Raw genomic sequence first — 17650 nt, 5'->3', positions numbered from 1 at the left:
TACAGCTCAACTTTCATTTTAGCAGTGCTCACAACTAAGAACATTCTTACTTATAGACAGCTTGATAATCTGCCCCGTTACACTAAGTTTTCTGAATGGTCCAGACAGGACTTATCAACCTGAGCAGTGCATAACTAATGTAAGAGGAAAAGCGCAGAGCCAGGCAAAAAAGCGACAGAGCCTCATTATCATAATTTTATTATTTTTATTTTTTCAGCAAAACCACTCAGCTCAGAGATTAAACAAGGTATTTGCCTCCATCAGTGTAGCTACAGCATTCTCAAGGTATGTTTGGCTCATAATGCATGAAATCAAATGGTAGAATTTCTTTAAGCATGCTGGTTTTTAACGCTTAAGCCAATCCTGCCCGGAGAAATTCAATAATTTGTTGTATGTTAGGAATCTCAGGTTAACAAAAGGAGGCAAATCTCTTTTAGATTTCCAAATAGCTTTTTTCATACTTGCTTGTAAAGTAGCAATGTCCTCAAATGAAACTCAAATCTCAACTGACTCTTAAGGATCCAGGCTGATAGTTGAAAAATTTCCAGGTTTGGGTGGAAGATTGTCCCCAGAGACAGAATGTCCTTTCTCATAGGAAAAAGGATTGGATCCTTCATCCAAATCTTTTTTATAGCTGGAAACCAGCTTTGTTCGTACAGTAGGGAACTATCAGGATAAGTGTTAAGTTTTATAGGGTAACAGAGGACAGGCAAAGGCAAGACCTGTGTTCCAACTTTGGCTGAAGGCATCCAGGCAGTTCCCCAGGTTGTCATTTTGGATGGAAGAAGAACAGTTTTACTTTTGAATTTTAAAAAACAGGTCTATTCGAGGAGTTCCCTATTTTTTTGACAAGTTGGTGTTTCGGCGTAAGAAGTCCATCATATTGGAGTCCTTGAAATGAATCGCTGTCAGGCAGTGAACGTTGTTCTCTGCCCAGTAGAAAACCTTCCTTAATAGGTGGAGAAGGTCTGGAGATCGGGTGCCCCCTTGGCGCCTGAAATAAGCCACCGTCTGTCTGAAAGAATCTTTAGTTTCAAGTCTTTTAGTTGTTGTGAGCAAGCCTGCAAAGTTTTCAACATGACTCTTAGTTCCCTGAAATTTGGGTATTTCTTTTTATGTGAGGAGGAATTTTTACTCTCCAGTCTAGATGTGCCGAATCTTGTTCCACAAGGAATCCTGTTTTGTAGGTCCTTTGTATTCCTGAATTGTTTTAAGACCGAGACTCTTTTCTGGATCTTACCATTTGTCTAGTATAATATCTTGTAAGGTGTCAATCAGCAAAACACACTTTTTATTAGCTTTTAGATATAAAATAACTCCTTTTGGAATGATTTTGCTTTTTATGGGCTCTTGAATGTCCAGATTATTTCTAACAGCTTTTGCGGAGCATTTAAGCATATTATGCATTATAAAATTGGAATTTTTTTTTTTTTAAAAACAATTTCTACATCACACCTCCATTTTGATTTAACCCATGTGAAACACATAAAGGGTTAAAGTTTCTAAAAGTTGTTTTACATATGTTGAGTGGTTTCTATAATATTGTAATTTACAGGGTTTTACTATTATTTAAGCCTCTCAGAGTCACTTCAAAACTGAGCTGGTCCCTCAGAAATTTCACCCAAAGTTCCAAGCCTCCTAACTTCCTACAAAAATGAGAGGACGCAAACAAATGCCAACTTAAACCAGACATTCAGGAAATGTTCGTTATTGAGTTATTTTGGTGGTAGGATAGGTCTGAAAAGCCAAAGTGTAAAGCCAAAAATGTAGTATTTTGAAAAACGAGAATTCTTTTAGAATTTTCAGAAACGTTCCATTGTTTTCATACATAAAGGCAAGACTCACTCAAAATTTTGAGCTAACAATACACTGTGTCACAAGAAAATCTCAAAATCAAACTGAAAGTTATAACACAATTATAATATTTAAAAAAAAGGTCTGTGAGGTGCAAAATGGCCATGTCTTGAAGGGGTTGAGGATGGACCAGCAATGTTAATATCCTTCAAAACAGCTTTGTCTGGACAATAAATACTTAATTGTTTCATACATGTAATACACTGAAACAAAGTAGTACAAAAATGCATTTTAACATTAATTTATTGATAGAAATTTTATTCAACAATAAGGAAAAATCCTTTTTCAGATTTTTTTTTTCACTTTTTTCTTCAGGTTTTTTTTTAAGCATTTCAACCCAACCCCCAAACATTCTGCACACTCGTCTCATGCATATCTGACCCTGCGCACACAACCCTAACTACTGAACGCTCACACCATATAAAAATTCAACAAGGAGTTTCTTTTATGCCAAAATTATTCCTGTTTATAGATATTTATATATATTTTCTCTTCAGATATATGACTTGAATTTATGTTCCTACAATAAAACCATAAGCTAGAGTTCCTAAACATGTATCTAGACCCTCCAAATTCTAAACATATTGGGAATTCACTTAAGTGAAATTGGGCACTACAGTTAATAAAACCATGCTGAATGGCAATTTAAACTGGTTTGGGGAATTACATTCTTTGTTGTTCTAATCTGTATATGAATAATCATAACAAAGTAAAAAAAAATAAAATAAAGGCAAGCACCAAAGGCTTTTAGTTATTTACCACCGAGACAGCATTTGGATGTTAATAGAGATATGTTACAGAGCCTAAATAACAGTTACCCTAAAAACGATGATCCACATATATACTATGTATTATGCAATCATGAAATACTAAAACTTAAGTTTTAGCAGTGTAAAACTATTTTTCAGATTTAGAGAGGACTTAACCAGTGCCAGTAACAGTATGTTTACTTAATTCTGTTTCATTTACTTCAAGAATGTTTGATGAAGATAAAACATAGTTAATAACACTCACCAGTCCAGCATAGCTAGGCGTTTAGGTCTTTACAATTTTTTTTCCCCAAATGCTAAGAAAACACCATTAGATCATGTTCTATGGATCTCTTTACAAATCAGAGGCTTCCCATGAAGCAGTGGATTTTATAGTAACTTCCATAAAACTAAAAGTAGAAAACTTTCTCGTGTAGTATCCAAACTGAGTTGGCAAATCTTGGAACAAAGAATGTTTGAAAACATTCTGCCACCAAAAGCTTTCATAAACTCAGGGATATTAGCAATTACTGCAACATAGCAATTTAAGAAAAAGAAACCATATGACAATTTTTACTAGCGCTGAACCCTAACTATAATGCATCTGTCTTAAAGGCTAATTGAGTTGCATGTGCAAAAACTACTTCTTGATTAAATGACCAAATTGTTGGTAGTTTTACAATAAGCAAGAGAAAACAATGGTTGAAGAATTGTACATGTTGATCTCTTGCACCTGAATTTAAAACATTTTTTTCCATTTGTTCTCTGTTGGTGGGTTAAGTCTGTGGTGCAACAAAACCAAAGAACCCTCTCCAGAAGGAGTAAGAAAAGCAGCACTCAGAATTTAATTCACAAGGTCACTAACGCCGCTATCTTCACCATCTTCAGTAGGAATCTTGTAGGAGATATCCTATTTCAGGGAGTGGGTAAAAGGACAAAAGGCAATGGAGAAAAATAAAGCTTCTTTTAGGAATCTCCAAAGGGATAAGGCCCGTGCACACCCTGCAAAAAAAGAATATTTAGAACAAAAACTTACACTGCTGGGAACTAGAAAATGTCATTTTATAGTACAGGTATTGGTCATTTCTACATATTTCACATACAGTAATTTGGACGCCCCTATTAATCTTAATCATTTTTAGTAATCAAAATTTGGGTTTTGCAACAGCTATTTCAGTTTGACATATCTAATAACTTGAAGAAAAAAGTGAGTTAGGACCGACACTCCATACGGCTTAAAATCTTTAGGCTTTATTTAAATCCATTAAAATTGCAGCTCACATGGCATTAACCATTAGACCTACGCGTTTCGAACGTAGAAATAAAGTTCTTAGTCATGGTCTAAGAACTCTATTTCTACGTTCGAAACGCATAGGTCTAATGGTTAATGCCATGTGAGCTGCAATTTTAATGGATTTAAATAAAGCCTAAAGATTTTAAGCCGTATGGAGTGTTGGTCCTAACTCACTTTTTCCTTCAAGTTAACCCATCTCTTGATGATGTTTGTCCACCCATTTTTTCTTCTGCGACTGAACGGGTCCATGCGAGTGAGCGACTTGCTTAAAATTTGTCTATATATCTAATAACTGATGTTTCTGGATTGAAATGAGGTTTATTGTACCTACAGAAAATGTGCAATATGCATTAAACAAAATTTGACAAGTGCAAAAGTGTGGGCACCCTTATCATTTGCTTTATTTGAATACTCCTAACTACTTTTTACTGACTTACTGAAGCACTAAATTGGTTTGGTAACCTCATTGAGCTTTGAACTTCATAGCCAGGTTTACTCAATCATGACAAAAGGTATTTAAGGTGGCCACTTGCAATTTGTACTCTTATTTGAATCTCCTTTGAGGAGTGGCATCATGGTCTCCTTAAAACAACTCTCAAATGTTCTGAAAACAAAGATTGTTCAACATAGTTATTCAGGGGAAGGACACAAAAAGTTGTCTCAGATTTAACGTGTCAGTTTCCACTGTGAGGAAACTGGAAGACCACAGGGACAGTTCTTGTTAAGCCCAGAAGTGGCAGGCCAAGAAAAATAACAGAAAGGCAGAGACTCGGAATGGTGAGAACAGTCCAGGACAATTCACAAACCACCTCCAAAGACCTGCAGTATCATCTTGCTGCAGATGGTGTCACTTTGCATCGCTCAACAATACAGCGCACTTTTCACAAGGAGAAGCTGTATGGGAGAGTGTTGCAAAAGATGAAACAAAGTTTAAGTTGTTTGGTCATACAAAAAGGCGTTATGTATGGCGGCCAACAAACACAGCATTCCAAGAAAAAAAACTTGCTAACAACTGTAAAATTTGGTGGGAGGTTCCATCATGCATTGGGGCTGTGTGGCCAATGCCGACAGCGGGAATCTTGTTAAAGTTGAGGATCGCATGGATTCCTCTTACTATCAGCAGATTCTTGAGAATAATGTTCAAGAATCAGTGACGAAGTTGAAGTTACGCCAGGGATGGATATTTCAACAAGACAATAATCCAAAACACCGCTCAAAATCTACCCAGGCATTCATGCACAGGAACAATTACAATGTTCTGGAATGGCCATCCCAGTACCCAGACCTGAATATCATTTATCTTTGAGATGATTTGAAGCGGACTGATCATGCTCAACGACCACCAAACTTAATGAACTTGAATTGTATTGTAAAGAGGAATGGTCAAAAATACCTTAATCAAGGAACTCATTAAAAGCTACAGGCAGCGACTAAAGGCTGTTATTATTGCAAAAGAAGGATCTACTAAATATTAAATGTCACTTCTCTGTTGAGGTGCCCATACTTTTGCACCTGTTAAATTTTGTTTTAATGCATATTGCACCATTTCTGTTAGTACAATAAACCTACAGTATATACTATAGTATAAGCCGAGGCTCCTAATTTTACCACCAAAAACTGGGAAAACCTATTCACTCCAGTATAAGCAGAGGGTGGGAAATACATTGGTCAAAGCCCCCACTCCCAGTATGTAGCCAGCCTGCCCCCGTGTAGTATACAGCCAGCCTGCCCCCGTGTAGTATACAGCCAGCCTGCCCCCGTGTAGTATACAGCCAGCCTGCCCCCGTGTAGTATACAGCCAGCCTGCCCCCGTGTAGTATACAGCCAGCCTGCCCCCGTGTAGTATACAGCCAGCCTGCCCCCGTGTAGTATACAGCCAGCCTGCCCCCGTGTAGTATACAGCCAGCCTGCCCCCGTGTAGTATACAGCCAGCCTGCCCCCGTGTAGTATACAGCCAGCCTGCCCCCGTGTAGTATACAGCCAGCTCCCTATACAGTCATGGCCATAAGTACTGAGTAACAAAAGCTTTTATTGACAATTAGAATGGGTTAATGCAGCAAGTCAATATTTGCAGTGTTGACCCTTCTTTTTTAGGTCCTCTGCAATTCTCCCTGGCATGCTCTCAATCAACTTCTGGACCAAATCCTGACTGATAGCAGTCCATTCTAGCACAATCAATGCTTGCATTTTGTCACAATTTGTTGGTTTTTGTTTGTCCACCCAGCTCTTGATGATAGACCACAAGTTCTCAATGGGATTAAGATCTGGGGAGTTTCCAGGCCATGGACCCAAAATCTCTATGTTCTGTTCCCTGAGCCATTTAGTTATCACCTTTGCTTTCTGGCAAGGTGCTCCATCATGCTGGAAAAGGCATTGTTGATCACCAAACTGCTCTTGGACGGTTGGGAGAAGTTGCTCTTGGAGGACATTCTAGTACCATTCTTTATTCATGGATGTGTTTTTAGGCTAAACTGTGAAAGAGCCGATTCCCTTGGCTGAGAAGCAACCCAAAACATGAATGGTTGCAGGATGCTTAACAGTTGGCATGAGACAAGACTGGTGGTTTTGCTCACCTTGTCTTCTCCGAACACTGTTTTCCATATGTTCCAAACAATCGGATAGGGCAGTGATGGCTAACCTATGGCACTGGTGCCAGAGGCGGCACTCAGAGCCCTTTCTGTGGGCACTCAGGCCATCACCAGAGATGACTCCAGGTATCTTCCTGCAGTCCCAGACAGCCCAGGAATTGCTGTGCACAGAGCTATTTTAAAGTGACAGCTCTACCTGGGACTATTTTCTGCTTTATTGGTGTCCTCAAGGGTGCTGGTTATCAATGAAAACTGTGACAGAGCAGGGAGTATAAATCACAAATTAAATTTCTGTGTTGGCACTTTGCGATAAATAAGCGGGTCTTTGTTGTAGTTTGGGCACTCGGCCTCTAAAAGGTTTGCCATTACTGGGATAGGGGATTCATCAAAGAAAATTACCTTACCCCAGTCCTCAGCAGTCCACTCCATGTACCTTTTGCAGAATATCAGTCTGTCACTGATGTTTTTCAGGAGAGAAGTGGCTTCTTTGCTGCCCTCCTTGACACCAGGCCTTGCTCCAAGAGTCTCCACCGACAGTGCTTGCAGATGCACTCACACCTGCCTGATGCCATTCTTGAGCAAGCTCTGCACTGCTGGTAGCCTGATCCCGAAGCTGAAACACTTTTAATGCTTGCTGATCCTTCTTGGGCGCCCTGGAGCCTTTTTGGCAACAATGGAACCTCTCTCCTTGAATTCCTTGATGATGCGATAGATTGTTGACTGAGATGCAAACTTTCTAGCTGCGATACTCTTCCCTGTTAGGCCAGTTTTGTGCAGAGCAATGATGACTGCACATGTTTCTTTAGAGATAACCATGGTTAACAGAATAGAAACAATGATGCCAAGCACCAGCCTCCTTTTAAAGTGTCCAGTGGTGTGATTCTTACTTAATCATGAAAGATTGATCTCCAGCCCTGTCCTCAGCAACACCCTCACCTTTGTTAACGGAGCAATCACTGAAATGATGTTAATTGCTCCTTTTAAGGCAGGCCTGCAATGAAGTTGAAATGTGTTTTGGGGAAAAAGTTCATTTTCTAGGCAAATATTGACTTTGCAATTAATTGCTGTTAAGCTGATCAGTCTTTATAACATTCTGGAGTATATGCAAATTGCCGTTATAAAATCTGATGCAGTAGACTTTGTAAAAATTAACATTTGTATCATTCTCTAAACTTATGGCCATGACTGTAGTATACAGCCAGCTCCCTATAGTATACAGCCCACACAGCCCCCAGTAGTATACAGCCAGCCCACCCAGCACGTAAAAAAAATAAAAACTTATATACTCACCCTCCTGCGGTCCCGCTGTTTGGCGTGGCTCCCCGATGTTGGCACGGCTCCTCTTCTTTCTTCGATCTTCAGTAACAGCCGGCAGGGCGCGGCCATGTTATCTCCCAGCCTGCGCATACGATGACGTCAGCTGCGGCCGCATCATAGTATGCACCTGCCGGCTGTTAAAGAAGAACGAAGAAAGAAGAGGAGCCGAGCCGACATCAGGGAGCCGCGCTGCGCATCGGGGCCGCTGGAGGGTGAGTATACAAGTTTATTTTTTTTATTGACTCGTGTATAAGCCGAGGTAAGGTTTTTGAGCACATTTTTTGTGGTGAAAAACTTGACTTATACATGAGTATATACGGTCATTTCAGTCCTGAAATATTGCTGTGTCCATCAATTATTAGATATATCAAACTGTAATAGCTGTTGCAAAACCCACCTTTTTATAAACAAAATTGATTAAGATAAATATGGGTGCCCACACTTTTTCATATGACTGTATACTACAAATTACAAAAGAACACAAGGCGGGTAACGTAGGTTCCCTGCCGCATCCACCTGGGAGGTTCTGAGAAAGTATAAATGGCGGATATACCAAATTTAAAACGTAACGTTTAATAAATCGTATTTAAGAAATTATTATTTTCAATAACAAAACAAATACTGATATGCTAAAAGGAAGCCGGCAACGCATCATCAATAGTGGATTCTACCATATAGCGTGATATATGCCCTAAGCCCTCAAGAGTGCTGCCTAAATTCTTTAATTCAGGAGTCACATACCTTAACACCTGATTAGAATTTCGTTGCAGCGTTACTCTCCAAGGCAGTCCTTAGGGACCCTGTTCACCAGTCCCTTGGGGCTGCGGCCCCAAGTTGAGGCTCTATAGGGCATAATAGGGCACCATCCTAGCCCCATAAGGGTCTAATAGGGACCCCTCCACTCGATGCCCAATAGAGTGCCACACCTCTTCTAACCGTGACTTGCGCACCTAGTCCTCTTTACCCATTCATTTCCTCCTACACACAAGCGTAGCCGGTGTGGAGGACCTGCTCACACCCAGATGACTGGTGAACAGGGTCCCTAAGGGCTGCCTTGGAGAGTAACGCTGCAACGACTTCTACTCAGGTGTTAAGGTAGGTGCCTCCTGAATTAGAGAATTTAGGCAGCACTCTTGAGGGTTTAGGGCGTATATCACGCCATATGGTAGTATGCACTATTGATGATGCGTTGCCGGCTTGCTTTTAGCATATCAGTACTTGTTTTGTTATTGAACATAATAATTTTTTAAATACGATTTATTAAACATTACGTTTTAAATTTGGTATATCCGCCATTTGTACTTTCTCTGTATACTACAAATTACGACAATGTTGGAAATGTTTAAATACACTGAAATATTATCAATATTGAATACAGGCAGTCTGCGACTTTCAGTTTTCCCTTGAAAGAAGATTCTCAAATTTCACTCCCCTAGTGATGTTTACACAATAAAGATCATTTTTACTCAGTTTTTTTGCTGTTTTAGCTCCTATCATTCCCTAAGCTAGTCAGTGTGGGCGGGGACTCTCTAAGCAGACAAGTATGATCCCTCTAGTGCTGTGAGATACAATATACTGACAATGTGCTTAGCTTATCAGGGTACCGTTTATATACACTTTCATTTAGCTTCTGAACATTCAATAGTATTTGACACTTGGAAAGAGAGATAAGAGATTATGAGATCAAAGAGATACACGAGATGCATATTACACATGACTATCTCCCCTCTGCTATCAAAGCCATTACATACTGTCAGCTCTATTATATACCTCCCTCCTTGTGCCCTGGATGAAGAACTTATCTGCCTGTAGCTTGACTATCCTCACACTGCCGGCAGGTACTCAGTGTGTGTGTGTGGGAGCTGTTCCTAGAATACAGGGGGGAGGGGCCGCTGCAGGGAGCATATGGAGAGAGAAGCTTAGCTTCACAGCGTCAGGCAAGATGGCTGCCGACCCTAAAGTTAGAAGATACAGGGTCAGGGGGCAACAAAAATTGGGTACACCAGGACTGATAGAGACAGATATCATTTTCATCTGTTAAATGCTGTATTTTTGCTAATGGCAGTGAATAAGAGAATGTGTTATTTTGTTATCCTGAGTACAGATAAGAAACTTGTCTTAATGGGAATCCCCTTTAAAGGACATCAGACTTACAGACGACCCCTCTGCCCACTGTGACCTCTGGTAAAGCTCTCTAGATGTATTACTTTAGTCCCAGGCTGAAATGATCAGCTGTAAGGTGTCTGTAATAAAAATGTATAGATAATCCTTGTTCCCATAACTTTGAAAATCAATTTGTCACTAGGACAAAATTTTTTAATGCAATTAGAATTATAAAATGTACTTGTTCTGGCAAATTCAACCCAAGAACAAAACCTAAAGAACCTGTTTTGTATGTAACCCAGGGACTCTGTATATAAAACGATTCACCCAAAGCATATAAAATTCAGCTATCCTTCACACAAACAAAAATATAATAATATAGCTCTCCCACTGAAATCCAAGAGAGAATCATTAGTCTCAGTTATCAGACAATGCACTTAACCCCTTAACAACCAGGCCGTTTTTCATTTTTGCATTTCCCTTTTTTACTCCCCACCTTAAAAAAATCTAGACCTTTTTATTTTCATTTTTCATGTAAGGAGCTATATGAGGGCTTGGTTTCTGCATAACAAATTGCACTTCATAGTAATATGTATTCCATTCTCTGTTCTGGGAAGCAAGAAAATAAATTCTGAATGCAGTGGAATTTGTGAAAAAAAATGCATTTCCGCCATTTTGTTGTGGGCCTGGATTTTACAGCTTTCACTGTGCATCCCCAAAATGATAGTGATACCCAACATGTTTAGGATTTTTTACAGTTTATTTATATTATTTCAATTCTAGAGAAGGGGGGGGGGGATTTGGATTGAATTTAATGGTTTTTTTTACTATTTCTCAGACCCCGAAGGGTACTTTAATCCTAGGTTGTCTGATTGATCCTACCATATATTGCCATACTACAGTACCATACTACATAATTTTGATTTGCATACTTATTTATTATAATTGAGATGGGAGGTTGTTCAGAGATGGTACTGGCTCTAGTTCCTTGTAAATGGCTTCTGAAGAATTATGGGAGGATTGCAAGAGAGAGTATGAGAAAGCAGAAGTAAATCTAAAAACTATAATGACTGGTCAGAAGCAGAAGAGTCTGTACTTCATTAATAATAAAATATACAAAAAAGAAATGCTAATTAAATGGCTATATTATTATTATACAGGGATATTCATATGAAATTCACTTCTAGATTGTTCATGGTATGGTCGTGCAACCAGCTGCACACATTAAAGGGAACCTGTCATCAGGAGTCCCGGCTCTCCCATGTCCCCATAGAGAATAGTGTACACATTTCCAAAGAGTTGTTATAGTTAAATAAGTTAACATATATTAGAGTACAAGCCGGGGTCCCTCAATTTGCCACAAATAACTGGGAAAACTTGAGTGGGAAATGCATTGGTCACAGCTCCAGTAATGAAATGCCCCATGCACCCAGCCACCACTGTTACTGATGAAATGCCCAATGCCAGTGATGGCAAACCTTAGAGTCCGAGTGCCCAAACTACAACCAAGACCCACTTATTTATTGCAAGTGCCAACACAGAGATTTAGTTTGTGATTTATAATCCCTGCTCTGTCACAGTTTTCCTTGATACCAGCACCCTGAGGACACCAATAAAGCAGAAAATAGTCCCAGGTACAGCTGTCACTTTAACCCCTTACCGACATGTGACGTAATAGTACGTCACATGTCAGGTCCCGGTACATGGTGAGGGCTCGTGGGCCGAGCCCTCTCCATAGCCGGTGAGTCTTTGCTACATATTGCAGCAAAGTCTTACCGGGTGTTTTACCGCTGATCGCTGCCGGCAAAGACGGCATCTTTCCGTGGATCGTCGCTCCCCGTGGCGTCATCGGGGAGCGGCGATCCGTCGCCATGGTAGCTTCAGGTCTCACGAAGTCCCGAAGCTACTTTGGGTTAACCCATTCATTACCATGTGCTGTCATGGTAATGTATGAGTAGTAAAATCCCCATATACTGCCATACTGTAGTATTGCAGTATATGATAGGATCGTACAGACACCCTAGGGTTAAAGTACCCTAGGGAGTGTGAAAAATAGTAAAAATAAAAATTAAAAAAAAAAGTTAAAATAAAAAAATTATAATAAAAAAAACCTAAAAATTCAAATCACCCCCCTTTCCCTAGAATTGATATAAATATAAATAAACAGTAAAAATCATAAACACATTAGGTATTGCCGCGTCCGAAAATGCCCGATTTATCAACATATGATAACGTTTTTTCACTGCTTTTAACCCCGTAACGGAAAATCGCGCCCAAAGTCGAAAATGGCACTTTTTTTGCGATTTAAAAATTTTTAAAAAATTCTATAAAAAGTGATCAAAAGGTCGTACAGTCCTATGATAACATTGTAAACGTCATCAAAATCCGCAAAAAACGACACCACCCACAGCTCCATACACCAAAGTATGAAAAAGTTATTAGCCCCAGAAGATGGCAAAATCCCCCAAAAACATTTTGTACAGGAGGTTTTAATTTTTTTAAATGTATGAAAACATTATAAAATCTATACAAATTTGGTATCCCCTTAATCGTACCGACCCAAAGAATAAAGTAGACATGTCATTTGGGGTGCATAGTGAAATCCGTAAAATCCAAGCCCACAAGAAAACGGCACAAATGCGTTTTTTTTACCAATTTCACTGCATTTGGAATTTTTTTCCCGCTTCCCGGTACACGGCATGAAATATTAAATACCGCCATTTTGAAGTGTAATTTGTTACGCAGAAAATAAGCCATCACACAGCTCTGTAAGTGGAAAAATGAAAAAGTTACAGATTTTTGAATGTGGGGAGTGAAAAATGAAAACGCAAAATCGAAAAAGGGACGCGGCGGGAAGGGGTTAAAATAGTTCTGCGCACAGCAAGTCCTGGGCTGTCTGGGACTGCAGGAAGATACCTGGAGTCCTCTCTGGTGATGGCCTGAGTGCCCACAGAAAGGGCTCTGAGTGCCACCTCTGGCACCCGTGCCATATGTTAGCCACCACTGCCCTATGCAGTCAGCCCTACCCCACCTCCAGCTACGAAATGCCCCATGCATCCAGCCCCCCACTAAGGATGACAAGCAGCAAGCTCCCCACCTAGTTATGAAATACCCCATGCAGCCAGCTCCCCCCGGTAATGAAATGTCACACAGCCAGGCCCCCTCTATTCTAATGAAATGCCCAATGCAGCCAGACTCCCCCCCCCCCCCCTCATGAAATTAACCCTGCAGCCCCTCGGTATATAGAAAAAATAAACTTACATACTCTCCTTCTGGCGGTCCCTGATGCCTGGCACGGCTCCTCTTCTTTTTTCTCTTTGCTGTAACAGCGCTGTGCCCACCGGCGCACACTATGACATAATTAGCAAAGACACCATAGTGGCATGCACGCATCACTTCTTGGTGTTACAGCAGAGAGAAGAAAGAAGAGGAGCCGCAGGGACTCTTATATAAGCCAAGGTGGGGTTTTTCAGCACACTTTTGCCGCTGAAAAATTTGGCTTATACACAAGTATATACAGTAGATCAAAGTTCACCTTTCTGTAGGCAGAGCTATGTGCCTAGTCCCCTAGGGGGCCATAGGAGGTGGCTAGTGAGGAGTGGGGCAGATGTAGAATGTCCTGAGGGAGAAGTGATGGGGGAGGAGATTAGGGGGACATGGGAAAGTGGTTGTTTTTCTATTCATAATCGATGCATGAGGGAGCCGTTTTCCCCGAGGTTGGGGGGGGGGGGAAGGGGAGGATGTGAACCACTCCTCACTGGCCACTCACAGGGAAATAGGGATATAGCTTGCATACAGAAGGGTAAACTTTGATTTACTATAAAAACTATTTGGCAATGTGTACACTATTCTCTATGTGGACGGGGAGAGCCAGAAAAAGGGCTCCTGATGACAGGTTACCTTCTGCTAATGTGGGTCATGTGCTTGATAAGTAACCACAACCAAAGCAGCAGCAAGTGGGATTTAAAACCCAGTGCAAGCAAAATGTTCTCTCCAGAATGTTGTAGCATGTCCAGGCGTGAAGTGGTTGTACAGGATTAGTAGAATAACAATTATAAAAAACAATAAGTTGTCTAAGCTAATAAAATATAAAAAATTAAATAAAAATTTTGCACCCCTTAGCAGAAAAATGATGTTGAATGAAAATTAAAAATATCAAATACACCTGACCTATGCATTTCAGAATTTGTTTTAAATATGGCTTACATTTGTCAAAAATTTTTGATTAAAATTCGATGTTTGCAGTTGCTACCATTTTAGTTGCCCACTGGGGACTTGGCAAAAAAGAAAGAAAGAAATGGTTTTGGATAATAATATTTGTTTAAAAACTGTTTATAAAGTTATGCCACCTTTGTTTTTGTTTTCAAGCTGATACTTCCATGCCAAATCTCACTAGTCAGTGCCATGAGTTTTGAGAATGACACAAATATTATATTTTCACATGATCTGTTGACCTCTGGTTTATATCTGTGTTTGTCAGATGTTTTTATCACATACATAAATATAAGTGCAATCATATTATGAATAACAAAAGCTTTTATTATCAGTTAGAATGAGTTAATGCAGCAAGCAAATATTTGCAGTGTTGACCCTTCTTCTTCAGGACCTCTGCAATTCTCCCTGGCATGCTCTCAATCAACTTCTGGACCAAATCCTGACTGATAGCAGTCCATTCTTGCACAATCAATGCTTGCATTTTGTCACAATATGTTGGTTTTTGTTTGTCCCCCCGTCTCTTGATGATTAACCACAAGTTCTCAATGGGATTAAGATCTGGAGAGTTTCCAGGCCATGGACCCAAAAGCTCTAGGTTTTGTTCCCTGAGCCATTTAGTTATCACCTTTGCTTTCTGGCAAGGTGCTCCATCATGCTGGAAAAGGCATTGTTGATCACCAAACTGCTCTTGGACGGTTGGGAGAAGTTGCTCTTGGAGGACATTCTAGTACCATTCTTTATTCATGGATGTGTTTTTAGGCAAGACTGTGAGAGCCGATTCCCTTGGCTAAGAAGCAACCCCACACATGAATGGTTGCAGGATGCTTTACAGTTGGCAGGAGACAAGACTGGTGGTATCGCTCACCTTGTCTTCTCCAAACAAGCGATTTTGCAGATGTTCCAAACAATCGGAAGGGGATTCATCAGAAAAAATGACTTTACCCCAGTTCCCAGCAGTCCACTTCCTGCACCAGTCTGTCCCTGATGTTTTTTCTGGAGAAAAGTGGCTTCTTTGCTGCCCTCCTTGACACCAGGCCTTGCTCCAAGAGTCTCAGCCTCACAGTGCGTGTAGATGCACTCACACCTGCCTGCTGCCATTCCTGAGCAAGCTGATGCAGTAGACTTTGTAAAAATTAACACTTGTATCATTCTCAAAACTTATGGCCACGACTGTATAGGAATGTAAAAAATAGGCTGGCGATTTGAGGGGTGATAGCAGAGCACCTCAGAGCTCCGATTCTCCAGCAATAGCAGTGCTCCCTGCTACACTTACGATGTCCAACGCCTTCTCTTATCCTTCCCCCTTCGCCTACATAACTCCTGGGATTAACTCCTGTGATGCTGAGTCAGAGCCCTTTCGGTTTCCACCATTACTGTTGAGTCAGGGCCCTTCGGTTTCCACCATTACTGTCAGCCTTTGGATTTATAAGGTGCCTAGAGGTGGCTAAAAAGAGGTACTCTCACCTCAACATTGATTTAATTAATCTGCCATATACATACATTTCAATTGGGTGGTATTTAAATTTTTTTTTACCTGTGTAAAGATAATTTTGCTTCTAAAGGACAATATGGCTTCATATATGGAAAATTATCTATATGTACAGCATATTGCAGATGAAGTGAATGTCAATGCCTAGATGAAAATATTCAAAATAAATAAAATTCCCGGCTGTATAGAAAACAGGTGTACACGCCTTAAATTTCCCACTATGAGTCAATATATGACTTTGCTTCTTCTCAGGAGACATTTGCACTAGATACCGAGTTCCTTTTTCTTAAAAAAAATCTAGAGGTCTCGCCTGCTCCACCTTGTACAAACTATATCAATATTTATACCCCTCACCTTCTGGAAAAAGATCCAAAAAATGTTTTGGATCCTTCCTCTGGTCCAACGGCCGCCCGAGACTCCAGAGGGACGCCGTGACCTGTCCTAAAGACATGGGAGGCATAGGGCTACCCGACTGTCATCTCTATTACTTGTCACCCAGAAATCTGGCCCAGGGACCTAACAACCCTCCTCTGGACCTCAGCCTCTCGGGATCCCATACCCCTCTCCTTTACCACGATCCACACTATCCAAACCTTATGAAGAGTGGGGACAAACCTCTCCCTGATAGACCCGAAAGGACCCCTGCTCCCGATCACAGATAACCCTGCATTCCCAGCAGGGCAACCCAAGGGCCCTTACTTAAGCAACCCTTGGAACAAACAGATCAGATTCCTGCAAGTGCTGGCGGGGTCCACACTCCAACCGTTACAATTCTTACGAGCCACTCAAATGCCCCCCACCCCTCCTCCCTTTCCCTCTTCTTTTTTCTTTAGTTACCGTAATTTATGTATTTGACTATACAAGTTGATGTCATGTTCTGCAATATTCTTGTACCATGTCTATTTCACTACCTATGCTTGGCTTTGGGTCCATAATGCCCTACAAGGCGCTAAACTGGTACCATGCATCTGTCATGATTTATCCATGTCTAATGTTTTTTTTAAAAAAATTCTTGAATGGAAAAAAAATCTAGCGGTGAGCTGGGGGAGGGGGTGGGGTTTAAAAAAAAACAAAACAAAAAAAAACGTGTACTCATCTTCTCCCAGTCATGCCACTCTTTGTTTATACGCTCAGATCTGACAAGTTCCGCTTGCTTGGCACACCCACCCATCCCGTGTCCCAGTGGCATATGAGGCACTAGGACAGGGGACGGGTGGGCATGCCAGGCGGAAGTTGACAGAGACGAGTGTGTCTGCTCCAGTTTACAAACAGGAGCATGGCTCCAACAGGCAGCAGCACAAGAGCGCCACATAAGCCCCTTCTGTGGCGCACACATTAAGTTTGCACAGCAACATAAACAGGTATAGAATAGAGGACTAGATGTAGGTATACATTTCTTAGATTTTAAGAGCAACACACCCATAAATTTGAATGGTTCTATTCAGCCTGGCAGTACAAGCGTTTTTGCCAGATCACTGGCAGATGGTTTCCCAACTTTCCCTGCCGTTTCCTGATCACATACACTTAGCCCATCACCAAATACGGAGGTGACGATGAGCTAAAGGAAGAGAAGGACAGAAGGTCTTGAAGATAATCAAAAACACATTTCTCTTTTAGCCTTATTAAACTTTATTCATTTTTCCTCACCTCTCTATATGTTGCTACAGAATGGCTTGTTTGATGATCTGTTGAACATATATTTACAGAAGTCTGAGAAAGTCCATTCTGTTCTCCTTCAGGAGTCTCCGTTTCAGATGTCCAGGTACTCATGCTTTCTCCTTCTGTGGAACGACTTTTCTGAGGCGAAGCAAAGGGATTAAAGTCCCCAGCAACGTTGCGATGGGGCTGAGTGTTAAACTCTGTTTCAAATGAAGAAAGTTGCTGAGTGACACCTAGGAGGCCACCAGCCTCCACGCTGAGGATAACCCAAATCACATCTAATACAGAAAAATAAAACAAAAAAGTTCAAATTCTTGTCCAAAAAAAGACGCTACCATTAGATTGCCTACTAACCTTCTGAAATAAAGCTTATGTTCAGATA

At 40.8% G+C, this 17650-nt stretch overlaps 1 protein-coding gene across 1 annotated transcript in view; it reads right to left on the bottom strand.

The window, feature by feature from the left end:
• Positions 1-2068: 2068 nt before the first annotated feature.
• The window catches only part of ILRUN (inflammation and lipid regulator with UBA-like and NBR1-like domains), a 92176-nt gene continuing 76594 nt past the window's right edge, over positions 2069-17650 (bottom strand). The window contains exons 4-5 of the mRNA XM_072137201.1: positions 17257-17546; positions 2069-3605 (exon numbers count right to left, since the gene is read on the bottom strand). Coding sequence (XP_071993302.1) covers positions 3570-3605; positions 17257-17546 — 326 coding nt within the window. The 3' untranslated portion in view covers positions 2069-3569. The remainder of the gene's footprint in view (positions 3606-17256; positions 17547-17650) is intronic.

The sequence above is a fragment of the Engystomops pustulosus genome, chromosome 2, assembly GCF_040894005.1.
Source record: "Engystomops pustulosus chromosome 2, aEngPut4.maternal, whole genome shotgun sequence".
NCBI lineage: Eukaryota > Metazoa > Chordata > Amphibia > Anura > Leptodactylidae > Engystomops > Engystomops pustulosus.
The sequence above is the reverse complement of the archived record's forward strand: the minus strand, read 5'-3'. Positions and strand labels throughout refer to the sequence as shown.